Genomic DNA, 27729 nt, shown 5'->3' on the forward strand with positions numbered 1-27729 from the left:
TTTCAGCTAACTTTTACCCAGTGAAACTTCTTCATCACAAAAGTCACCTTAAAATTTAAAAAGAAGAAACGCCCATAACGTCATAAGTGTCTCCTTTAAGAAGAGTCGATGATTCTATGTTTTTGTTAAAAAGTTTTTCCTTTCCTCTCGTAATTACACGACATGATTATTAAATCCAATTGTTTTCCATGAGAAATAATGTATTGTCATCTTAAAAATCACAAGACACAATCACACTAAGAAAAAACTAGGGTCAAAACTAGCAGAATTAAATACGTATAATATATATACCGTGTTTCCGGCTCTATGGGAAAACCAAAAAACTCGGTAATTTTATCGAAACGCTTTGGTAATGATTTTGGTATAAGTGACGATAAAATATGGTTTTATAATATGTCTAAGAATTTGATAAATGTTTTAAGATTGTGTAGTTTTATCATGATACCTAAGTGCATGACATAAAAATCATCGGTTAATTTTACTTTTCACTTTAGTATTTTTTACTAAATGTGTAGTAATAAGAACTATAATTTTGAAAACCAGAATTTCCGGTAAACCGTTACCATATGAACGGAAAAATTACCAAATGAACGGTTTAAATGCCGCATATTTTGGCTTTATCACCAAAATTACGATTTAAAAATTTTTTTATTACTATTGCGGTAATTTTATCAGATTTTTTTTTCTTCATGTAGGGAGTAAAAGTGAGAAGAAAAACATCAGAACCAGTTTGATTATCTGACGAAACTTTGAGGTGTTTCCAAAAATAAACTTCAAACTCTTCTCTACTTCCTCTGATAATCAAACAGGCTTCGATTTTTTCAGTCTAGCTTTCCGCAGTAGTGATCTGGTAGATTTCGATTGTGTTTTTCATCTTCCCATTAAATATTAATTTATGACTCCTAATGCATATAATTTGTTATATTTTTTACAAGGATTCCACAAATGTACGTTAAGGGTGATCTTTATGGAACACCCTGCCTATCATGTGTAATTTATGAATTGTTTTATATTTTTCATCAAACAGAATTATGAAGTGGAGTTTCTCCTAAATAGAAAATGGGATGATCCTCGTCTAAAATTCAATGATAATGGCCGCCATAAGTATCTCAACGGGTTATCTCACGTTAATAATATTTGGTTGCCCAATACATATATCGTGAAACATGGAAATTTGAAGAACATCTTACCAGATATGAGTCTTAGAATTTATAATAATGGTACAATAGTGCATACTTTGAGGTATGTATAAGAAATAATTTTATTTTAACAACTTTGGTTATTTTATTTTACTGTTACAGCATTTAGTTGCAGCTCAAGTTGTATTTATCGTATATCGTATTAATTATTATTGTATTTTTATCGTCTTAAAATTGATCCTTCCAAAGGATTTTTGGAATGCAAAATTATATTACAAAATTCGAAAGTAGGGAACATTTTTAATCAAACTATGGAATATTATAAAAAGTAAAATGAGTGAATTTTTGTATCAATAAATAGAGGAAAATATAACATCCTTCACTTTTCATGAATATAAGAATAATTATTAAAATATGACTTGGTAAAGAAGACTAAAATAACTAGCTTTTAAAAATAAATTATTTGACTAAAAACATATTTGTTCAATATATCCATATTATCATATTATTGATTTTTGTTATTGAACAAGTAATTTTTTATGTGTTACCATTTTTGACAACATCCCTTTCTTATTCCATTTTTATTTTCATATCAAATAATTATTAATAAAGTTATTAATAAATTATTTTACTAAAAATATATTTGTTCATTACTCATTTGTTCTTAACTTATTATTCAACATAAGCGTGTTTAGGAGCTATAATCTAAAATGATTAATAAATTATTTTACTTAAGAAAATATTTGTTCAACTTATCCATATTATTATTGATTTTTGAAACTGAACAAATAATTTTTTATGAATTAAAATATTTAAAATAAAATATTTAAAACAAAATATTTATAATTAAAATATACTATAATTATTAATATATTATTATTATAAATTATTATTATAAATAATTTATTAATAAAAATATATTTTTACTATTGATAAATTATTAATATTTTAATTATTAATATATTATTTATTTATAATTAAAATATTTGTTCAACTTATCCATATTATTATTGATTTCTGTAACTGAACAAATGATTTTTTGTATGCTACCATTTCTGATAACTTCTCTTTTTTATTTTTATTCCATTTCTGTTTTCATGTTAATCTTTAAAAAAGTCACTCAAGAGCTATTTGTGTAACAAGCAATTAGAATATAAAACTGTGCAAAAAAATAAAACTGTCAGTAAAAAATATTTAATACGAAACTATAAACGAGGTCATGAAAATAAGCAAAAATAAAATGGCACCAAAGACATTCGTATAAATTAATCAAATCCACATTATTTGTATAATTAATAGAAAGGCGTAAAACCTAGTTATTTATCTGATAATAATCCTCTTAACTCATTATTCAACCTAGGCGGGTTTAGATCTAAAGTGTTGAAGATAAATGGTTTAATCTTTCCACAAGGTGCTTAATAAATTTATGAGTAAATATGATTAACTAAGGCAGATTAGATATGAAATACCAAAACCTAAATTATAAAGCTTATGGTTACGGGAAAATTTTATAATTTCGGATTTAATAAATACATTTTAGATGTTGAAGAGAAAGACTGTTCTAATTCTTATATCTGTATGATTGTCCTAAAAATATGTTTTAAGAGTTGTTTTAATTTCTCTTCTATGATAGTAATTGCTTTAGAAATAACTTAATGTTTCTTTCTTATTAGAAACTTAATTACATCTTTTTAATTATTTATTATTATGTCTCTTAATAACACTAAATTGTGAATTTTTTTATAATTATTGCTTATCCCTCTTATAAATACTTTGAAAAAAACTTCATAATTGTTTGATAAATATTACTGAACTTTGTTTGTGATGCTAAAGTTGCTAGGAGAATGTTGGATTTTAAAATGTATTGTAAAGTTTTAAAATGTTATAGTAGCTTAACTCGAGAAAAAATTGTAGCACGGCATTGCTTTTAATAGAAATTGGAATTTTTTTTTCCCGCTAAATCAGGATATCTTCACGTTCTGCGTACACGGTGAAAAACAGTTTGTTAAAATTACCATACTGTATGGTAATAACATTTCTGGTAATTAATAATTACTATAATTCTGGGTAATAAAATCAAAATATATAGTACTTAAATCATTCATTTGGTAGATTTTCCGTTCATGTGTTAATGGTTTACCGGAAATTCCGGTTTTCAAAATTATAATTCTCATAACCCATTTATTAGAAAGTGCAAAACTGAAAAATAAGTTTAACATTATAAATGGATTTTATGGCACGCTCTAAGGCAGGGATGGCGAACCAATGGCACGCGGCACAATATTTTGGGCACTACGCCGATCACAATTGTTGTTACACTATGAAGCATATGTAACAATTAAATTAAAATTCACAAAAAATAAACAATTATTAATAAAAAAATTAAAAATTAATGCAAAAAAACAATTAATAACCATAAAAAACAAGCTAACAATAAATAACTAGCAGAACAAAAATTAACAGTCCTGCTTAAACTAACATCTTACAACCTAATATAAGTTATTTGTCATCTAATCTGCAACAACAGAAGTCACACTGATGTTACTTGAAAGTTGAATTACGCGTATAACTGAGATAATGCAAAATGTATTTCTTTTTCAATGTAAATAAAGAGTTTTGAGTTGATAGTATTTAGTATTATTATTTTCCCAATAATCATGAAGTCAAAATTATTTGACGGCACGTCTATGACCTCATTAAACAATTTTTTAGAGAAAATGGCACGTTGGTGTATAAAGGTTCACCACCCTTGCTCTAAGGCAGTGGTCGGCAAAGTGTGGCTATGGAGCCGCATGTGGCTCTTTGGCTCCTTAAGTGCGGCTCTGGCACAAATACCCACGGAAGGCGCAATAATATTTTCATTTTAAAAAAAACTTGGTAAGAAAAATAATTACATCTTATTTTGATAAATTAAAATTCTTCTATAAATCGAGTACATGTATAATTTTTTGTTTAAGTTAAAAGATAGATAGGTAATTAAAATTTTATATTGTAGTAAAAATACGTAACGAACATCGAGTTAAAGTTTATCAGTTTTCGTAAATGTAAACACAAACCATGCACAAGCTACAGGCTGAGATTGTTCGTATGCTTTCGGCGTACACCAGTGTGATGCAAAGGTACCACAAGCATGCGTACATACTTTTTCTAAAGGAGTGGGGGTACAAATTGGCATCACAATACAAGTGGTCTGCTTTGAATGACCTGGAGAAGGAAGACATGATCATATTCAACGCTTGGAATAGTATTCCTGACTCTTACGATCAGCTGAAAAAGCTCGTGTTTGCTGTTCTTTCCCTTTTCAGTTTTACATATATATGCGAACAATCTTTTTCATGCATGTACATTATCAAGAGTAAACTGAGAAGTCCTCTTATTGATGAGAACTTGGAATCATGAACTCAACTGAACTCAGTGTCGCGACAGCCCATAGAGGGCCAATGCCTACTGTGCCCATCTCAGTTTGCTTGACCTTGGACTCTGGGGTGCAGGAGCAGATGTTCCGGTCAGGTGGTCAGTCGAACGCGGAACCCCCAGTGTTTAGTTCCCAAGCATGCTTGGTACTCATTTATCGACCCACTGAAGAGATGAAAGGCTGAATCAACCTTGCCCGGCCCCAGGATCGAACCAGGGACCCGTGGCACGACAGCGCGAAGCGCTACCGCTCAGCCACCGGGCGTCGACTTGGAATCATGCCTAAAATTAAAAACAACAGCATACAGATCTGACTTACTCAAACTTTCCAAGGAGATGCAAGCACATTGTTCGCATTTATAAATATTTATTAAGTATGAAATTTAGTGTACTACTTATTTAGTGTAATAAAAGTTTACTAAACAAGCAGATTTGGCTCCCAATTTGTTTTAAAAATTGTTGTAATGTTCATATTTGGCTCTTTGGCTAAAAAGTTTGCCGACCACTGCTCTAAGGTATCATGAAAAAATTCCCAAATGGCAAATTTTATCACGTATTATAAAATCATAGTTTAAAGTTAATTTTACCGAAATCATTATCAAAACACTTCGATAAAAATTACCTAGCTTTTTGGTGTTCCCATAAATTTAGTAACACGATAAATTTTACCATATTATGGTGGTTTTAACCATGCCTTTTTTCGGTTAAATTTACTTTTCAGTTTCATATTTTTTACTAAATAGGAGGTAATAAGAAGTTTGAAAACTGGAAATTCCTTTAAACCACTACCATATGAACCAAATTGTTTAAATAACGGTTAAGAATTATATTTCAGTTTTATTAACCAGAATTAGTTTTATTAACCAGAATCAGTTTTATTAACCAGAATTTCCAAATATTTACCTTATTTTTACTTTATATTTTCCCTATTTTTGTTTCTCTATGTTCAGCAATACTTGCATTACCCCTTAATCGTCCAGTTTTCTTCTCCGATTTAAATTCAATTTTCACAGTCGATCAAAGACCAACCTTTAAAAGTAAAAATCGGTATCTAATGCCTGTATCCAAAATTAAGAAATCTCCTACATAATATCATTTTGCACCATTAAAATATATAACAAATTCATTTTGCTTAAACTCTCGAAAGGATTGCTAGTGGTTTTCAATGGTTTGAGTGCAACAAACTGATTGATTCAAAAATTTCCAAACATACATTCATGATTAGTTTTCTGTTAAATTTAACTTCCTTTTATAAATTAGCCAGAAAAGTTTATTTTTCTACTATTAATAAATTTAAGCTGTAATCTTCATTTTAAATTATTTAAGATAATTAGGATACGTAGTTATTTAAGAAAAAAATTAAAGTAATTTTCTCTTTCATCGAAAAAGAATATTCTCAAATTATACTTATTTTTTAACAAATTCTACAACAATGCTAAAATGTAATTCTTTAAATGATTAGTGAAATACCTTTAAAGAAATAACGTACAAAAAGAAAATTATTTCATATGAGTTTTTAAACTATTTTCCCGTTAAAACCAGTTAGTTTTTAAACATTATACACCGCTATCATTTTAAATATTGTTTTTCTGTTTTCTGAGCTGTAACAATTTTTTTAGCCTGACAGTCTGAACATGTTTTTTTTTTCCTTTCTTTTAAATTTTATAAATGACTGACCAAGTGCGAATGAAAGCTAATAAATTATAATTCACAAAAAAAACTTTGTCCACCATAACTGTAACACCACTTTCTAATTTTGTTACTTTTAAAAATAGCCTAATTGTTCTTGACAAACCATTTTTTAATTAATTATAATAAATTAATTGGCTGTCTATTGCTGTTAACCAAAACACTAATTTAAAAAAACTTCGTTTCCCTGTGAAAATGATATTTATAAAGAATAAAAATGGCAAAAAGTTTTTGCGATGCTGTCTCTCAAATTTATAGAATTAAATTAAAATGATTAACATAAAAATTCACTGTTGATATTTTATGATGTCTCTCGGATTTATGTAATTAAATTCAAATGATTCTTATAAATATAAACACAATGAATGTTTAAAAATAATTAATAAGCATTAAAATTTATTTTTCTGCTAATTTTTTTTGAGTAAATTAAATTTATATTGATATACATACACATTACTAGTAATAGATAAACTGTCACTAGATACAGTTCAACAGTTTCTAATAACTATACATTAAAAAAAATTTAAAAAAAAGTAAAATGATGGGTTGGGAAAATAACCGTCTGATATACAGGATTTTTTTGGTAAAATCAAATTAGCAATTTTAGGTAAATTCAAACTTATTAAAAAATAATTTTATTCCAAAAAGCAAATTAATAAATAATACCATTAATAAATTTTTCAATAATTAATTAAACACCCTTCTAGATAAACAGTAAGAAAATTAGTAAGAAAATAAGAGGAACGTGGCTTGTTATTTTCTTAATTTGTTTTGCTCATGCTTATATTTTCAATTACAGTATAGTTAAAAAAAAGCTATATTAAGTAGTTATTTACGAGTTTTATCTTTTTACAGAAGAGGAATATCAATCAATTGCCAAGGAAATTTAAAAATATTTCCATTTGACAATCCAAAGTGCCCATTTGCTATTGAAAGTGGTAAGTTTTTATTTTTATCCCTCTGACACAAGCTTCTTATTAATATATTTTTCATACATAAGATTAATATATTTAAACATAAGATTAATATATTAAAACAAAGAAAAATTATAGACATATGAAAAAGGGGGGGGGGAATAATAAGTAAAAAAATAACAAACAACAGTCTTAAAAAAAAAAGGATAAAATTTTATTTAAAAAAAAACGGAAAAAATATATATAATCTTTTCATCAGTCCACACGATTATATCTGCAAAAAAGAGTGCTTTCTGATACTGTATCAATATAGCCAAAGCAAAATATATTAACACAATAGTGTGAAGAGCACTCAAAAAAATTTTTAACAAAAATTACAACAAATAAAATAGAACACAATATGTAAAAATAACATGCAAGAACAGACAATAAAATAAAAGAAAAAGAAAAAACAGTATAAAATATAGACTATAAAGCGAGTAGCGAAATCAGATGTACTTACATGGACGGGAAATTTTTCAAGAATGATTTAAAAATGTTTTCGCAACAAGATTACCAGATTACAAAATATGAAAACAAAAGCGCAAATTGAGTGTAATTAGAGGGTTTTAAAGTACCGTTCTTACTGAAATGCCGAAGTGATTTGTTATTCTGTGCATTGATTTATTAGTTACCAAGGATGGGCCCGAAATGGATATGCGCAAGGTAATATTATACTGGATAATTTAAAAAAGTTGACCATAAATAATTTTAGAAAATAAATGTTTATTTAAGAAAAAATATAAAATAGGAAAGAGAAACATCAATTGCCTGTTTTGCAAATAATTTTAGCCACGGATTTGCCCGAAATGGATTTGCACATATATATATATATATATATATATATATATATATATATATATATATATATATATATATATATATATATATATATATATATATATATATATATATATATATATATATATATATATATATATATATATTATATATATATATATATATATTAAAGGGAAACCGGCGTCCCATCTACATTCAGAGTAACTAAAAAGAGTTATAGTAATTGTATAATTTAAAATATATATTTCTATCTCAACTAATTCCAAGTAAAAAATATGTAAAAACAGCTGCTTTTTCAATGGGCTATCGTATAAAAAAAAAGTCATAGGATATTTTTTTAATGAAAACTAAACTATTTCAAAATCGGTTTTCAAATAGTTATTAATAATATGAAGCCTAGAAATAAATTTTTTTTTATGAAAAGTTCGTGGATCAAGCAAAAGTGTTTTAAAATTCTGATTCAACTCAAAATTTACAGAAACAGAATTTAATCAATTCTGATTTAAATTTTGCTGAAGGTGGCGTCGTGTAATCAAGTTCAAGAAGCAATAATATGGTTCAATTTTGAACCGTACTACTGTTACATCAAATTTGAATGAAATAGTGGATAATCGTGTTTAAAATTTCTTAACAGTGTAAAACTGGATGCAACGCATTTTGCATTAACATACATTTGGATGGTAGAAGTTACCCTGTGTTCAAGTAGCTGATTACTGCTTTATCGAGGAAATTGTGAAGTTTCGTCGGAGATCATTCGACATTTTTTTTAAAACTTTTCACCGAAAAAGCTTTTTTTTTCCAAATTTCAGTCTTTAAATGTATATGTTAATTCAGCGGAAATCTTAGCAACTTTTTCCTTGAAATAATTTTTTCTCTATCTCATGTTATGAAAATGCTGATTTTGATTTCTCTAACTAAATTACTATGCCACTAACGTGCATTACCTTGATTGTAATTTGCAATATCAGAATTGGCATAAAGCCATGCGACGTGCATTTTTACTATAAACAGACAACTATTATTCAAATTAGTTGAACTTGGAGTATACTTAATCACGAAAATTTAAATAATGCGACTTTCGTGTATGAAAATTCTCTTTCCTGATTAAACTAATTAGAGATAATTCTGTATGAAATTTGTATTTAAATGCTTATTTAAAGCTTGATTTGATATGTATTATTAGAAAGATTAATAATCTCAGCACACTTACATTTTGTTTTTCGATTTATTATCCCAATATGCTCGATACTGCAATAAAACTGTTTAATGGAACAAAGCCAACTGTCACAAGTTCTGAGCCTATCGATATTTCAGAAAATACGATTGTAAGCTCTCATGCGTTTAACCGACAATTACCGCGCTTGATTGAAGATATATTGGTAAAAGAATACGACAAGCTCGTTGAAATCGAACATATCATAGTTTCGAGTCCAGAGAAATAATCAAAAATTCAGATATTCTCAAAAAAAATATGTGAGAATTTTTATTTTTCATTTTTGTTACCATCTATTAAACTATGTGAATGAATGGTGAACAACACTGTAAAAAAATACCCAAGCTTTTCTGAATAAATCGGGTAGCTACGGTGCATGTAGTTTTATATATATATATATATATATATATATATATATATATATATATATATATATATATATATATATATATATATATACCGAAGAGCCATTACATTATGACCACCCTCCATCTATAACAATGGGCTCGCCCAGGTTTTCATGGTTCCTCGTCAAGGAACAATGTTTTCATGGGGCATTTTAGGACCCGTAATCCTCATAGAACAATCCTTGACGTCTGTAAGCTACTTGAACATAGTTGCAGACCAGGTTCACCCATTCATGGCAACAGATTTTCCTGCTGGGATGGTGTTTACCAACAGGATAATGCACCATGTCATAAGGGTTGAATCGTCATGGATTGGTTCGAGGAACATTCCAGTGACTTTCAAGTCATGTCTTGGCCCCCAAATTCCCCTGACCTTAATCCAATAGAGCAATTGCGGTCCTACTTGGAAAACTAAATTCGTGCTGCCATGCTACCTCCTCGCAATGTGAGGGAATTGCTGGACCAGTTGGTGAGCGCTTGGTACCAGCCACCTCAGACTACCTATCAGCACCTTGTGGAATCAATGCCACGGCGGGTGCTGGCAGTTTTGAGGGCTAAAGGTGGTCCTACATGTTATTAGCAGGGTGGTCGTAATGTAATGGCTCTTCGGTGTGTATATATATATATATATATATATATATATATATATATATATATATATATATATATATATATATATATATATATATATATATATATATATATATATATATATATATATATATATATATATATATATATATATATATATATATATATATATATATATATATATATATATATATATATATATATGTATGTATATATATATATAACGTCGTTGACGAGTGGAAGGATTAAAACAGGTCTTAAGTCGGGAAGGAGGGTACAAAATTTATTTATTAATTTTTAGACAACAGCAGTCATGAGAGTGAGTGAAAGTGCACACGAAAAGTTGTGCTCCTTGGTTATATGTTAGGGAAAATCTTGCAAAGTAAAATCCGTAATATGTCTTAATTTAGGGAAAGAGGGAACTCTTAGTAGTTGCTATTGGTTTATGAAATAGATCGAATGTATCCCACACAGAGCAAAGGGAAATATGTCCTGCTTTTATATAAATGCATACTTGAGCCAAAAATAGATTTAAGAACAGGATGTGGCTTTTAAAAGTGTGAGAAAGTATTTCGATTAGAATAATTAATTAGGATGAAGTTTTATAAAAGAAACTAACATAAAAAGATTAATTGAAGCTTTTTATGTTACATCCCCCTTCGCCAAAAATGTTCAATTACAATCTAAAAATTTAAAAATTACCCATTTGCAAAATCTTCCCTATTAGTAAAATTAAAGCACAATTAAAATGAAAAAAATCAAATTTGTAATTTTAACAATATATAAAAGTACAATGAATTATAAAACATTTACATATGTTCTCATTGTAAAAATTTTAACACAATCAAAAATCTGTAGTAGCATTATCAGCAATTTTAAGATTTTCATTTTCAACAATTTTTTTGACTTAACAGTTTTTTCAGTTTCAAACGTGTTTTGTTTAAAGATCACATTACAGTTTTTTCACTATAAGAAGTATTCTTCATAATAATACAATTTAAGTTAACTTTTCAATCATGATAAAAAAAATTTATAAACATTTTAAAAAATGTTAAAATGTAAAAAAGTTAAAATGTGAAAAAGTTAAAATGTAAAACACAAAATGTAACACAAATGTAAAGCAGTTTTACAGGAAAAATTTCAATCTGAAATTAGATTTGAGTATTGTTTACCTTGTTTGCAAACAAAATAAAATAAAAATGACACAGTGGTTGTTATTGTTAAGTTCAAGATTTCAGTATTGTCTTTATTTCACTTAATTTATTATTTACCTCTCATATTTATCACTTTAATAGCAAAATATCCGAAAAAAATTTCCTTTTTTTTCTTTATGTCCAAAATTTGCCTTCTGTAGCATTTTTTCTTTTCTTTTTCTCTCTTATTCTTCCATCTACTTTCTATATTTATTTATACTTTTTCTTTATTGGTATTTTTATTGCAATTATTAACCCGGATTTCAGGAATTATGTAAAGACAAATTGCTTTTATAATCTGAAAAGGTGATCAGTCTTCTCAGATTTCGCATTACAACCAGTTTAACACAATCGCTAATTGAAATCCAAAACAAACTTTCAAATTTAATATGGTATTAAGGTAAATCAGTTTTTAATTTTTGACTGATCTAGCTATTTTCATTATTTTTAATCTGAAGTGCAAGTTTGGTTAATTTGCAAATTACCTTTAATTTCTTTTTTAATTATTTATATCCTTCTTTCTTTTTTTTTTTTTTCAAGAATTTTAGTTCGGATATTTTTTTTAAGTAATTTTTGTGCAGAGATCTGGTAATTTAATTTGTCACAATTGTTAGGGAATTCAAATATTTTCATTTCTATTTTAAACGTGTTTTTGAAGTGTATTTGGTTACTAAATTTTTCAATTTGAGTTTGATCATTTTCCTATCTGTATGCTGGAATTAAAGTTCAGAAATAAAAAAAACGATTTGTTTATGGAAATTACTGAGCTAGAACAGAGCTATGAACTAATTACCAACGTTGGACTAAAGTATTAATGTTTGGTTACTCATCAATTCAAATTCTAACAAGTATTTTGTTCATTTTTCTAACTATTTGTATGAGTTCTAACACTTCCTAATTTAATTTTTGCCACACCGTAATTGCATTCATATATCAATATCAATACCAAAAATCAATATCAATAATTATTGTAGTTGAATTTAGAAGATAATTTTTTTTTTTAAATGTATTAATTGCATTTTAATCTTCACCCTAAGCACTATAGTAAAACAAAAATATAAATTCTACTAACCAAAAAATCATAGAAGCTGTAACACATAAAACAATAAATTTGAAAATAATTTCTCGAAACATTTCTTATGACAATCAATTCACTAAAAATAAAAATTTCAAGAAAAAAAATTTCAACAGTAAATACGATTAATGTATAAAAAATAATTTTTCAATTGAAACATCAAGAATGAGAAAAAAAAATTAAAATAATAATCAATAAAAATTCAAGAAATTGTTTTATGAGAATTGAAAAAAAAGTTAACTCAAAGGATACGTGAAAAAGTTCGAATTAGTCCAAGATATTTTGAAAACCACAACATCAGAGATGAAAGTGCGTTGAAATTCCGTGAACACAATTCCAAAAGCAAACACGAGAGCTGCTAGGGAAAAAATTTGTTTCTTCGTTAAGATGAATCGTAAATTAACACCAGTAGTGAAGGAGAAATTGAAGCTTATTTTTCTTTTGAGTTTTGAGTAGGAGGGTGGGAAGGAATGTCGAACATCTAAATAGACCATGGTAAACCATTCGGGGTGTGAGAACAATTATTCATCGACGATAAAATGCAGAGCAGCACTGGGAAATTTTTCGTAAGTCACTTGTAAAGGAATGGGATGGGATTTCAATAAAAACATTTTAATTATCAGGAGTTCCGATGCAGTTTTTCTTTTTAGTCCAAGGAAGGATATTGAAGCTCAGCTTTCTAGTAGTCTCAGGAACGTAGACAAAATATGCAGCATAGACATATGGAAAACCGATGATCGTTTTGTTCCACTGTGCGTAGGTATCGTCTATAATAAACAAAAGGTTTTGAAGAGTCTATTTTTTTGATGAAGATACCAGATGAATTAATTATTGCCATAAGTTGAAGAAGAATTTGACTGCTTATTTACCAAATGTCCATTTGAATAAATGATTTGAAGTTATTCCATATTTTTGATGCACCCTCTTCTGAAGTAGATTTATTTAATTTCAAATGAGAGATATTCCATATCGTTGATGTACCGTACCCCGTTCCCGACCGTTTAATCCTGTCGACTTATAACGTCGTTGCCGAGTGGAAGGATTAAAACAGGTCTTAAGTCGGGAAGGAGGGTACTAAATTTATTTATTAATTATTAGACAACAGCAGTCATGAGAGTGAGTGAAAGTGCACACGAAAAGTTGTGCTCCTTGGAAGGAAAATCCTTGGTTAGGGAAAATCTTGCAAAGTAAAATCCGTAATATGTCTTAATTTAGGGAAAGAGGGAACTCTTAGTAGTTGCTATTGGTTTATGAAATAGATCGAATGTTTCCCACACAGAGCAAAGGGAAATATGTCCTGCTTTTAATTAAATGCATACTTGAGCCAAAAATAGATTTAAGAACAGGATGTGACTTTTAAAAGTGTGAGAAAGTATTTCGATTAGAATAATTAATTAGGATGAAGTTTTATAAAAGAAACTAACATGAAAAGATTAATTGAAGCTTTTTATGTTATATATATATATATATATATATATATATATATATATATATATATATATATATATATATATATATATATATATATATATATATTCCCGTAGCTTTAGAAAACGATAAGATGTGCTAAATGAGAAAAAAATAATAAATTCAGTTTAAACTTTCTTACGCTCTTTTTAAAAATGTGTAAATTCAATTGTAAATCATTTTTTAAATGTATCAATGTCTATTTTTTCAGTTGCTTTGGAAGATGATGAGATGCAACTACAGTGGAATGAAAATAATTCTTTGCAACTTGCAACTTCTTTACAATCATTTAATGCTTATCTCATTTGGTCAAAAATAGGAAATTGTGGTGAAATGTTCACATGGAGAGGTAATTATTGTTTCTATTAAATTCTATTAAACTTTTTTCTGACCTAGTTTAGAGGAAATTCATGCAAAATGTATGCTAAATATATTAAAATTTTCCACTTAATCTAAATTTAGGAAGCATTCAATTTTATATAGGAGGAAATTGACATATTTTTTGCTTCTCAAAATGAAATCATTCAACTTTAGTCATACGTTTTATCTTTAAACTTTTATTTTCATATAAATTCCTAGTTTTTTTTTAATATCATTTTTTTTCTTCAGAAAATCAAAATTTAAAATGCCAAATTGAATTTTTTAAAGATTGAAGCAAATGAACATTTTATAATATTATATATTTTAAATTTAAGGTACTGCACCAACCTTTTAGGTAAAAGGGGAAAAAAACGGAATTTCTGGAATTTTTTTCAGTTTTGGCAAAGAGAGGTAATTTACTGTGGCAATCCCAGATCTCATAAAACTTTTATGAAATCAATAATTTTAATTCCAACGACATTTCATAAATAGTAATAAAAACAAACACTGAATCATTCGGTTATGGAAAAAAAATTAAAACGTCGAGCTATTGCAAACAATAGGAACCGATTTTTCTCTCTAAATGTTGGTCCTTAATCGACTGTAAATTTAAATCGGAAGAGAAAATTGGACGATTAAGAGCTAAAGTAAACATTGCTGAACATAGAGAAACAAAAATGGGGCAAATATAACACGGAGAAAAAAATTTTGGTAAAATTACCGTACTGTATGGTAATGATGTTTTGGTGAAAAAAAATTGATTCTGGTTAATAAAACCAAAATATACGGTATTTAAACCATTTGTTTGGTTTATATGGCAGAGGTTTATAGGAATTTCTAGTGTTCAAAATACTTTCTGCAATATATTTAGTAAAAAATATGAAACTGAAAAGTAAATTTTTACCGATTAAATAATTTTTATGCCATTCTCTAAGTTACTATGATACAATTATAAAATTTTTATCAAATTTTATCACCAATTATAAAACCGCAATATATTGTTAATTTCCCCAAAATCATTACCAAAGCTCTTAAGTAAAAATTACCGGGCTCTTTGGTGTTTCTATAGAGCTAAAAACACGGTAAATTTTTTATTATTCTAATGATTTTTACCATACTTTTTTTCTCAGTGAAGGTACAGAAGCTTAGAAATTTTTATCACCGACTTTAAAAACATATTTTCGAGATAATAACTTTTGAAGGTGTACTCACACTATTATAAATAAACACCATAATCTTGTATAAATATATTTTCAGGTTGAGCAGTAAAAAATGTTTTAAAAAATTTGTCCATGTCGGTATACCATTTAAGAAATCTTAATCAATCTTCTGATTTATTCATTTAAATAGAGAAAAAAAATTTTTTTTAATTCGATACAATTTTCTGTTATTTAAATATTTTTCGAAACTACCGCGAAATTTTGTTTTTAACCGTAAAACTTTATTTACAAATTTTCTTCAAAATTAGAAAATTATTAGTAAATGGTTGGTTTCATTTAAGAGATTCCTATTCCTATTTTTAAAAATAAATTTAAAAACTAATTTAATGCATAAAAATGTCTAATTATAATTCGAAATAAAAAATCTTATCTGAAAATAAAATTATAATTAAAAATAAACTTCACATTTTCCTTTTTTTCCTTTCATATTTTCAAAAGTTTTATAACTTTTTATTTTTTGAAAGTTTGTATTAATAAATAAATATGTTCATCGAGCTTAAAAATGTTAGTCTAACATTGAACACAAAAAGACTTCCACTGAAGGCAAAAGGCCAAAACATTTGGCAACAGATTTTAAAATTACATACCCTAAGTATATGATTTTGAAAAACTGCCAACATTTTCTAGATTCAATTTTTACAGTTCATGAGATTTCAAATACCCTGGCGCCGAAGACTTACCATATATCATATTCGTATATTCGAATAAAATATGCGCAGTCATTCATTAAATGCTTAATTTTATCTTTATGTCTGGAGTTGAGGTAAACTGCTTTTAATAACTATGATCGATAGCGAAATATTTTTAGTCAATTACATGTTGGAAAAGTAAGAAATTTTTCAAATTGTTGGCAATTCTTTTAAAGGATATCTAACTGAGAAAACTTTAACTTGAAAATTTGTAAATTCAAAATTTTAAATAATTGACTATTTGCATAATTTTTAACTAAAAAAAATAAATAAAAATAAAAAATAAATCAGGAATTTTATTAAAAAATCAAGTTATAAGTATTAATATTTTCATTATTTATTTGCGTTTGATAAATTTTAATAATAACTTTTTAGAAAATAATTGGTACTGTAACAAAAGCAGATGGAGCTATAATTTTTTTTGAATTATTAATTTGCATTAAATCACCCAATTATATACAGATAGTAAAAAAATTTATAATTACATAAGTTTAATTTTAATAATATTTTTTTAGAACGAAACCGAAACTTTAACAGTTGAAAGAAGTTGAGCTACAAGTTGTTGTATTATTAATTTTATTATTAAAATATATGAAATTACCCAATTATATGTATAATGAAATATATCCCTTTAAGAATATATCCGGCACCATATATATACATATATATATATATATATATATATATATATATATATATATATATATATATATATATATATAATAAATAAATAAATACAAGAAAACACTAAGAAAGTTAAGAAAAACAATAAGTATATATATATATATATATATATATATATATATATATATTTCGGGCAAATCCGTGGGTAAAATTGTTTGCTAAAAATTTCTTTATTAATTTATACAATTTTTCCATGTGCAAATCCATTTCGGGCAAATCCGTGTTAAAATTATCTATTAAAATTTTTTTCTTTGATAATTTAAATAATTTTACTAAGTGCTAATCCATATCGTGCAAATCCGCGACTAAAATTATTTGCAAAACAGGCAATTTATGTTTCTCTTTTCTATTTTATATTTTTTCTTAAATAAACATCTATCTTCTAAAACCATTTGTGATCAATTTTTAAAATTATCCAGTATAATATTACCTTGCGCACATCCATTTCGGGCCCATCCTTGGCAACTAACAAATCAAATCTCAGAATAACAAATCACTTCAGCAGTGCAGTAAGAACGACACTTTAGAACCCTCTTGTTACACTCAATTTGCGCTTTTGTTTTCATATTTTGTAATCTGGCAATCTTTCTGCGAAAACATTTTTAAATCATTCTTGAAAAATTTTTCGTCCATGTAAGTTGATCTGATTTTGCTACTCGCTTTATAGCCCCTTTTTAATGTTTTTTCTTTTTATTTCATTTTATTTTCTGCTTTTACATGTTATTTTTACTTATTTTTACTTTTGTGATCTATTTTATTTCTTGTTATTTTTATAAAAAAAATTTTTGAGTGCTCCTCACACTATTGTATTAATATATTTTGCTTTGGCTTCATTGATACAATATCAGAAAGCACTCTGTTTTGCGGATATAATCGTGTGGGCCGAAGAAAAGATTATATCTTTTTTTTCCGGTTTTTTAAATAAAATTTCATTCTTTATACACTACCGGTCAAAAGTTTGCGAAAATTTTGAAATCTACAAAAAAAAGTTCTAAATTCAAATGTTCATAGAACTGCGAAAAATCATTCAAATGGCATGAAAATTTGATATGTTCTAATGTGAACTCTTTACAGTTAGTTACATATGATCAAATTGCAATACTTTGTTTTTTGCGAACTGAATCCACCTTTTCATCATGAGTTGTTTCTATGGTGAAAAAAGTTGTTAAGTTTGAACACTTGCCAAACTTGCAAAAAATTTTTTTTGTACTTTCTGTTAATAGAAAATAGTTATTTGAACAGTTCTATGTAAGTCCTCAAAATTTCAAATCGATTTGATTTTTTTTTGACGAAGTTATAGAATTTTGAAAAACATGTGTACTTTTCTCGATTTTTAAGCATTCCACATTTGCGGTCCTTTGGTCTATACATCTTCGACCAAAGAACTTTTTAATTTTAATGTTTTCTATATTTTCAAATAATTAATATTGATTATAAAACAAATATTCTTATTTATTATTGTAATTATTGTTACTACAAGGAACTTATTATGAATATAATTAAAACAATATCTCATAGATGTCACATTTCATCTAAAATTTGTTTGTTCTTGCAAACGATGCTCTGATATTTGAATCGAAGTCAGTTATGGGACATTTTACAACAGGAATGGAACTCTATATCACTTGAAGTGATTAATGGTTTATTAGAACGAATGCTATGCATATGTAAGGCTATAATAAAAGCAAAAGGTGGATGGTTCGAGGAATCTAAGATTTAAATGTTAATTTATTTAATTACAAAATACGAATAAGAATATGTTAAATATTTGACCTGTTGTAAATAAAATAGTTTAATAAAAATGCAAATTTTTTATACTATTGTTATTATTTTTTTAGAATTATTTATGTAATTATTGTTATAACTTTTTAATTTAATTTAATATAAAGTAAAAATATCACAACAAAACTAATACAGGTAAGCAATAAATATAAACAATAAATATAAACAATAATAATTACAATAATGAATAAGAGTATTTGTTTTATGATAAATATTAATTATTTGAAAATATAGAAACATAAAAATTAAAAAGTTCTTTGATAGAAGATGTATAGACCAGAAGACTGCATATGTGGAATGCTCAAAAATCGAGAGAAGTACACATGTTTTTCAAAATTCTATAACTTCGTCAAAAAAATTCGAATCGATTTGAAATTTTGAGGGCTTACATAGAACTGTTCAAATAACTATTTTATATTAACAGAAAGTACAAAAAATATTTTTTGCAAGTTTGGCAAGTGTTCAAACTTAACAACTTTTTTCACCATAAAAACAATCCGTGATGAAAAGCTGGATTCAGTTCGCAAAAAACAAAGTATTGCAATTTGATCATATGTAACTAACAGTAGAGGGTTCACTTCAGAACATATCAAATTTTCATGCCATTTGAATGATTTTTCGCAGTTCTATGAACATTTGAATTTAGGCCTTTTCTTTGCAGATTTAAAAATTTTCGCAAACTTTTGACCGGTAGTGTATATATATATATATATATATATATATATATATATATATATATATATATATATATATATATATATATATATATATATATATATATATATATATATATATATATATATATATATATATATATATATATATATAATCCTTGCAACGAATGAATATTCAAAAAACTATACATATTAAAAATGCTATTGAAATCGAATAACTATTGAGAAAGGTGGAAGTGAAAACACCAAAACTTGTTTTCTTATCCGAAAAAACATATAGGAATTGAAAAGCAATTATTAGAATCATCTCCACCATCACCTCCATATCCACATTATTTTATGCTGCATTACTTGGGCTCATAAATATTTGTAAAAGCTAAAAATAAAATAAGGCAGTGATTTCTAGGTAGAGAAACGTCCCCAAATTGGTGATTTTTAAAAAAGTTTAATAACTTTTAAAGTATTCAAGTTATTTGCCTGCCCTAAAGCCCAGATAATTCTTCACGGCACGATTATATATATAGTTTAAAATAATCGCATTGCCTCAAGCATACGGCTCTTTAAGTAATGTTTTTTTTCCTTGGTGAGAAAGCTTCAAAAAATCAGCGTTAAAATAATATCTAGAATATATATTTCTAGCAAACGCTTTGTATTCTTAATCAATATAGCTAAATTAATATATATTTCCCAAACTTTTAACTCGGGTTCGAATCCCGGCAATGGCTGGTCGATACGAATTCCGCATCCGGCTGTCATAAACCACAGTGCTGATGTGAAATATCTTCAGTGGAAGACGAATCATGGGTTAGAGTCCCCTTGCCGTCAGGCTTACCATGACAGGTTCCAGTGGTTTTCCTCTCCATTTAACACAAATCCGGGTTAGTTCCATCGAAAAAACCTCCACGAAGGCAAATTTCTCCCAATACTTGAACCAGGAGTTCCCTTGTCTTCTGGATTGGGTTCAAAATTACAAGGCTACGTAGTTGAACATTAGTAGTCGTAAACCCAGAAATTGGGACGGCTGTTCAAGATGGTTATAAATTTATAAAATAAACTTTTAACTTATTCATTATCATGTGTTTATTCCTTTAATAAAAATGTCATGTATGCTATTGCAGGAAACTACAGCTGTCTTCATATATTGCTTGTTTTTACAAGAGATAAAAATTATTACTTCAGTTCAGTATTTGTACCAGGAATGATTCTTGTAACCAGTGCGTTTATCAGTTTTTGGTTGGATAAAGGAGTTGTTCCAGCTCGAGTAATGATTGGTGTGACAACTATGTTGAGTTTCTGTACAACAACAAACAACTTCAGATCATCTTTACCCGTGGTGTCTAACCTGACAGCAATGAACTTATGGGATGGTGTTTGTATGTTCTTTATATACAGTTCACTCTTAGAATTCGTTGTAGTTAATTACCTATATCGAAAACCTTTGCCTGAAATTCCAAAAGAATCAGCTCTACAGTATGTCTGTAGTCAGTGCAAAAAGGTAAGCCGATTCTATTTAATTGCAGTTCATTTTTTAATATGGTTGTTTGCTAAAAAGTTATTGGCTGTGACACATGGGCAGAGATATTAAAAATTTCTAGCCTTAGTGTCAGACTGACTCCTCTACCTACTTCTAACACTCTATTTGCATAATAACTGAAATAAGGCCTCTGATCTCCTGACGTTACAAGCCTGCTAACAAGGCTTGTCAAATTTTACACCATTCCTAATGTTAGGGTGATAGGCGATTATGTCCCGTTAATCCTTGCAAGGATTAACGGGAAAAAAACCACGTGACGCAAGGAGCAAATCATCACATGCCTAAATTCATCCATTGTCTTCGCTTAACAATGCTTGCTTAAAAGCAGGCTAGAGAGATCAGTGAAAAATCAAGTTTTCGTTCGCTTTAAGGCGTCGCAAGTCTGATGACAGGACTCCTGTTAACGATGAGTAAAGGTTAAGACCTAGCTCGTAAAGAGTTAATCAAAGAGAGGGGTTATATAAGAGTTAAAATGTTTAGCTTCATTGTGTACAGTGAGCTAAAAAGAAAAAGTGGAACACTGTGTATAATCTGTGATCTAGTAACTAGATCTTTCTGCACCAGAACTCAATTATAGTGGTTTAAAAAGGTAGCCCATGGGACATATTTGACAGCGTATAAATGGCCCGTGTAAAATTATGGGTATATAAAATGATGCAAAAAAATCTGCAAGCTTTTTAGAGGATATAACTGTTTAATATGCACAGTGTGTAGAATAAAAAAAGGACCAACCTGAATAAGTTTTGATCTAATGATCGGATCTTCATGATCTAGGACTCAATCCTGAAGTTTCAAGGGGAGGACCTCAAATATGCTAATTAATTAGTGTAGACGGTATTTTAAATTACGAAATCAAGAATAGAAACGTACGTTCTTTGAAAAAGCACCCGATTTTCGACGGCTCTGTATCCCTTACCCTCAAAATATAGGGGGCAGCCACAATCTAGAAAATACGGTCCCGATAGTTTGGTCAGGAGAGGGGTCAAGGTTTGGACCTGTTAATTTTATTTTTGTCAATTTTGCCATATCTCGAGAACTTTTTAAGCGTTCTGAAAAATTCTTGCATAAAATTATAAAATTCGCTTATCCAAAGATAATTCTATGCAAAATATTATGGTATGTCCCAAATAAAACGCAACCGAGACAGACAAAACATGGACAAAGGAAAAAAGGGAATGTTTATTGAACAAAAAGTATAAAAAAATATTGAACTCTTGCAATATGCCAATCGACAAATTAAGCAAGTTTAACAAGATCATCGAAGAGATGAATCAGCATTTGTGGGAAAATATAAATTTGTGGCAAAAAATAAAATTAACATGAAGGGGTCCAAATTTCGTCCTGTCATCTGACCAAACTATTGGGACCATGTTTCCCAGTTTGCGGCTATTCCCTATATTTTGGGGGTCAGGAATTATAATCCGTCAAAACGAGGTACGTTTATTCACAGAAAATACATTTTTACGTCAGGTTTTGAAACTTAAAATATCGTCTGTACTGATCAATTAGAATATTTGAGGTCACCTCCTCAAACCCTTAGGATCGAGTTCTAATACGTGAAAATCCGATCAATGGAAATTTATTCAGAGTGTTTCGATTACTTTTTTTATGCTCTGTACTTATCGCATCCAGCTTGAACAACGTTAACTAATTTAGGCTTACAACTTAAAAAGTCGCAAAACACCATTATGCAATTTTCATAAAGTTCCAAATGCTACCACATAACATATCATACGTATACCATCTAGCAGTTAATTTTGCATTCTAATCCTGTATTGAACCATAACAAGGGTGTAGTGAGCGAAAAACAAAGCACCCCCACTGTTTTTTTTTTCTTTTTTTGGAAAAAATACCATTTTTTAATCAATTTTACAGATATTTACTGGTTGCAAATTGTCTTGAACTTTTATAAATTTATCTTTAAAGTTTAAAAACGAAAACAAATTATGATCTTTGTATTTGGCAAGACACTATGTTTTTAGCATTAAATTATATCAAAAATTTTAATTAAATGGGGGAAAACTCACTTAAAATCTTACATTAAATTGGACATAACTTAGAGAGTACGAAATACATTTAGGAACCAAAGTTTCGATAAGTTTTCAACATCTTATTTTCAAGAAAGAATAAAATAATATATTTTAATTTATGGTAGGTATTTTATTTACGCCGAACTAAAGTAGTAGTAGTAGTTAATTTACGTCGCACTAGAGCTGCACAATGCGCTATTGGCGACGGTCTGGGCAACATCCCTGAGGATGATCCGAAGACAAGCCATCACAATTTTGATCCTCTGCAGAGGCGATGGCACCTCTGCTTCGGTAGCCCAACGACCTGCCCGCGAAGTCAAGCACTTTACGGTAGAACAGTTTAACGAGGACCAATACCGCACACCCTCGGTCCCTACGCTGACTGATCCGAGTGATCACCCACCCGCTTACTGACCGCAGTCAGTGATGCTTGATTTCGGTGTTCTACTGGGAACCGTGTCTTTATGGTCAGTCCACTGCGGAACTTGAACTATTGACGGAAAAATTTGTCCCAGCTACGCTAACCATAAAGCATCATTTAAAAAGTTATAAGCAAAATGCAGTTAGAAACAAAAGTTTTGATAAGATTTCCACAGGTTATTTTCAGAAAAAAAATGACCTTAATATAGTTGAATTTTTAGTGTCCCGCCACGGTAAAATTTGTCACTACAACACTAACAGTAGAGTATCATTTATAAGACAGCTTTGTTCTGTTGAACATTACCTAAGTATTTGTTTAATATATTTTGCAGACAAGAGAAGAAACTGAAGATTCAGACCAAAAAGAAAAGAGTGAAAAGAAAGAAAGTTCTAAATTTGCATGGATCAGAGCACATGAATCAAAATTCTCGAGAATGACTTCACGAGAATTGTCATTTAAAATAGAAAGTATTGCTAAAATCTTATTTCCTAGTCTCTTCACGATATTTGTCTGTCTGTATTTCATTGTATTTGCCGGTATATTACCTCATAATAATGAAAATTGGGAAATACAACCATCAGCAAAATCTCCCGAACGATTTTAAAGTAAATATATATAGCTAGATTGAAATTCAGAAAATGTTTTATTTTTAAAATTTCATTGAAATTATTCGAAAATCTCTGGCTATATAAGAAGAAAAATCCAAGGGAAATGCAACAATTCTTATTCTGATTATTTTCAAGTGGTAATAACTGTTCGAAAAACATCATTAAAAGTTCAATGTTTTTTATGCGTGCCTAAATTTAAAAAAATAGATTGAATTGCTCGTATAAGGTGAAGCACTTCCCCGCAATAGACAATTGTCAGCCAATAGTATCATACAGATTAACTCTTTGACGCAGAAGGGATACCGGTATCACTTTAATATATTTTTTTTTCGACGTTCTAATTACATGTAAAAATATATTTAGCCATTTTTTAATAATAAAAAACAGTCTAATAACTAATAAGAAAGATCTGTAGGATTATCGGAATTATATTTGTACTAAAATATAAAATCCAAAAAAAGTAATTTAAAAACTATTTTCCATTCATACTAAAAAATGTATCAATAATTAATTTAGTAAATTAAAGAAATTTCTATGATGAACTACGTATAGCTTGGATCTAAATAAGAGCAGATTTAAAAAATTATTGTCTGGAAGTGAGCCATGTTTAAAAACTTTTACCTTTAACGTAGAAAAAGGCACCGGTGTTTCATGTTGTATTTCATAAACATACATTATTAAAATGCTAAATATAATATTTTTCACTTATTTTTACCTAAATTAATGCAAAATAATGAAAAAAGTATGAAAAATATGTTTAATAAAAATTCTGCGTCAAAGGGTTAAGTATCTACAATTTCAAGATCAACGATATGGTTAGCATTGCTCACCAGCCACCTTTACTTTCTTCTGGGCGGATTCGCATTAAAATAGGCCATTTTATGACTGGAAAACACTTAAAATTTTTAATATAAGCGTATTTTCTATAACTCCAGTTTCTTTCAAATTTTGAAGTAGAAAATTACACAGGGACATGCCCCATACTTAAAATTTTTTAATAACTTTCAAGCAAATAAATTTTAAAATTCTGTGTGGAAAGGTTCGCGTTTTTTTTCTTCCGTGATATAAAAAAAACTTCAGACCTAGTAGACAGTTTAGAGAGATCGAACTTTGAACGCTCGATAAATTAAACTATGATTGTCAAATTTTCCATATTTCTGTTGCAAACTATACTATCAGTGTCATATTTTTTGAATTTCACGCAGATACAGACTAAACTACTTGTGTCATACTTCCCGAATTCTTTATTTCCGATTATTTAACTCTAATTCTTCAGAAAAACAGTATTTATTTTTAATTAGTATGTTTTCTGGTCTGATTGAGTCTCTGATCGGATCCCCACGTTCTAGAACTCTAAAGAACTTTAATAAAGAAATGAATGAGCTTTAATAAAGAAATGAATGAGCTTTAATAAAGAAATGAATGAGCTTTAATAAAATAATACACAAAAAATTTAAACCGTTAAGACGACAAATGTTAAAAATGTAATCATTTCTTGCTTAAAATTTTAACTGATCAAAATTGATAAAAATTTAACAAACAACATTCTTTTATTCTCAATTTGTTGCATTTCCCTGAAGTCCAGCTTAATATCCAAATTCCTGAAAATCGAAATTTAATTCTACCGTAGTCACTTTTTTAAAATGAAAAAGAAGTAGCAGTCTTTCAAATTCTAATAATCCATCTCAAACTTATGGAGCGAATTTAAATATGATAAGAAAATTTTTGAAATTCTTTTTTCGCCTCTAGGTGATTCTCAGAAAATTACGATTCAAAAGAAGTGTTAAAATTCAATTTTCTCTGAATAATAATAACAGCTTTAGCTTTTCTTGGACATTAAAAATTTAGAAATAAAATCATCAGAAATAACTTTACCGATTTATCTCCATTGCTTGAGACAATGTCATGGAACTAATGTAGCGACTCATTTAAATAGTGAACAATCTATTCTAAATAGCAAACAATTTAAACAGTTAAAATTTCCTTATGAATAATCTTATCTTACCAATGTAATCACAATATGGCTTGAATGCACCCAATTTATAATGTTTGACTTCAGATAATTAGTAATTAAAAACTTCATTTATTCATATGACATACTTAATATAGTCACTCTTAAAATGGATGATGGCATATTTATTTGTATTATAAAAAATATTTCAGTTCATGTAAGTTAATTATGAGCATGACAATTTGAATGTAAATATATTGTACATTTTGATTGTAATATAAGTTTTGAATGTCACCTGCTAATAAATTGTATACGGTTTGTTAATAAAATCCTTGATATTAAGTGTAATTAAATTGATTTTTCGAACAATCATTTATTCAATTTTCAAACTAAGAAATTACTAATTTTCTAATTAAATAAATAAAAAGCTTACATTTTTGTTTTTTTTTAAACTTGCATTTTTTTAAAGGTTAGCCTAAAGCTTCTCCATTTTAACACTTTTTTTTTACTTCAGGCACAACTCGGGATTGTAAAGAATTATAAAAACAGTTTAATGCTTGTACATACTTTTTATTGTCACTCCTATTATGGATCGTGCATTATTTATTTGTATTATAAAATATACTTAAATACGAGTTCTATAAAAGTTATTTATAAGCATGGCAGTTGAATGTATATATATATATTATACATTTTGATTGTAATATAAGTTTTGAATGTCACCTGCTAATAAATTGTGCAAGATTTGTTAATAAAATCTCTGATCTTATGTATAATTAAATTGATTTTCGAATCTCAAATAATAGTTTTTACAATTTTCAAATTTTATTTTATTCTATACCCGCGGCGTGGAACAGCCAACTCAATTCTGAGTTTACAACTATCAATGTTTAACTCCATAGTCTTGTAACTCAATTTTGAACCCAATCCAGAGTACAAGGGAACTCTTAAATCAAGAATTGGGACAGAATAGCCATCATGGAGTACTTTTTGAGGGAACTAACCAGCATTTGCGTTACATGGAGAGGAAAACCACGAAAACCTCAGACGGTTTTTTGACCCAGGAGCCGTCTACCACTGAGGATATTTTACGTCAGCACTATGATTGGTGCGAGGGGGGAGAATTCGTGTCAACCAGCCACCGCTGGGATTTGAACCTGGGTCATCTCATTGGGAGGTGAACGCTGTATTCCCGAGCCGCTGCGGCTCAAATTATTAAATTACTAATTTTCTAATTACTAATTCTATAATTAAGTAAATAAAACTAAGCTTTTTTTTCCTTTTTTTTCTTAATTTTCATCTTTTAAAGGTCAACTTAAAGCTTCTTTATTTTAACACTTTTTCTGTACTTTGAAAACAACTCGGAATTTTAAAGAATTGTGAAAAGTGCTAAATCAATGTTAGATAGAGAAATAGAATAAGGCAGAATTTCAACTTTTAAATTTCAAATAGATACATCACTGTAAAAATCTTTCATAGACAGTTTTCTTAAACAAGATTCACTGTAAAAAATATACATTTCATCACATTTTCATAGTTTTGACAAAACCAAAGACTAGAAACGCATTTTGATACATTGTAACTTATACAAATATTACTATCTTCGCTTGTTAGAGTATGCGAATTTTGTCTAAAGTAAAGAAATATTTCTTCTTCTTAAAAGCATCAGATTATGAATTATTTTGTTTGTTTTTAGAGATTCAGTTTCATCATATTATTGTGCATTTATTATGTATAGGATACTAAAAACTAATATTATGAGTATTTTTTACTGTAATTTTTTATTTGCAATGCTGTCACAACATTTAATCTTAAACATTACACAACATATTTA

General features: G+C 28.1%; 1 protein-coding gene across 3 annotated transcripts in view; it reads left to right on the forward strand.

Moving 5' to 3' along the window:
* LOC107443797 (glutamate-gated chloride channel) overlaps positions 1-26664 on the forward strand; it is a 91828-nt gene extending 65164 nt beyond the window's left edge. For all 3 annotated transcript variants that reach the window (XM_087156036.1, XM_087156035.1, XM_087156034.1), the window contains 5 exons: positions 1028-1242; positions 7098-7180; positions 14154-14291; positions 20470-20846; positions 23668-26664. In XM_087156036.1, the coding sequence (XP_087012162.1) occupies positions 1028-1242; positions 7098-7180; positions 14154-14291; positions 20470-20846; positions 23668-23940 (1086 nt within the window). In that variant the 3' untranslated portion in view covers positions 23941-26664. The remainder of the gene's footprint in view (positions 1-1027; positions 1243-7097; positions 7181-14153; positions 14292-20469; positions 20847-23667) is intronic.
* The last annotated feature ends 1065 nt before the right edge of the window (positions 26665-27729 follow it).

This window comes from Parasteatoda tepidariorum, chromosome 12 (assembly GCF_982258835.1).
Source record: "Parasteatoda tepidariorum strain Cologne lab strain chromosome 12, Ptep-v5.0, whole genome shotgun sequence".
Taxonomy (NCBI): domain Eukaryota; kingdom Metazoa; phylum Arthropoda; class Arachnida; order Araneae; family Theridiidae; genus Parasteatoda; species Parasteatoda tepidariorum.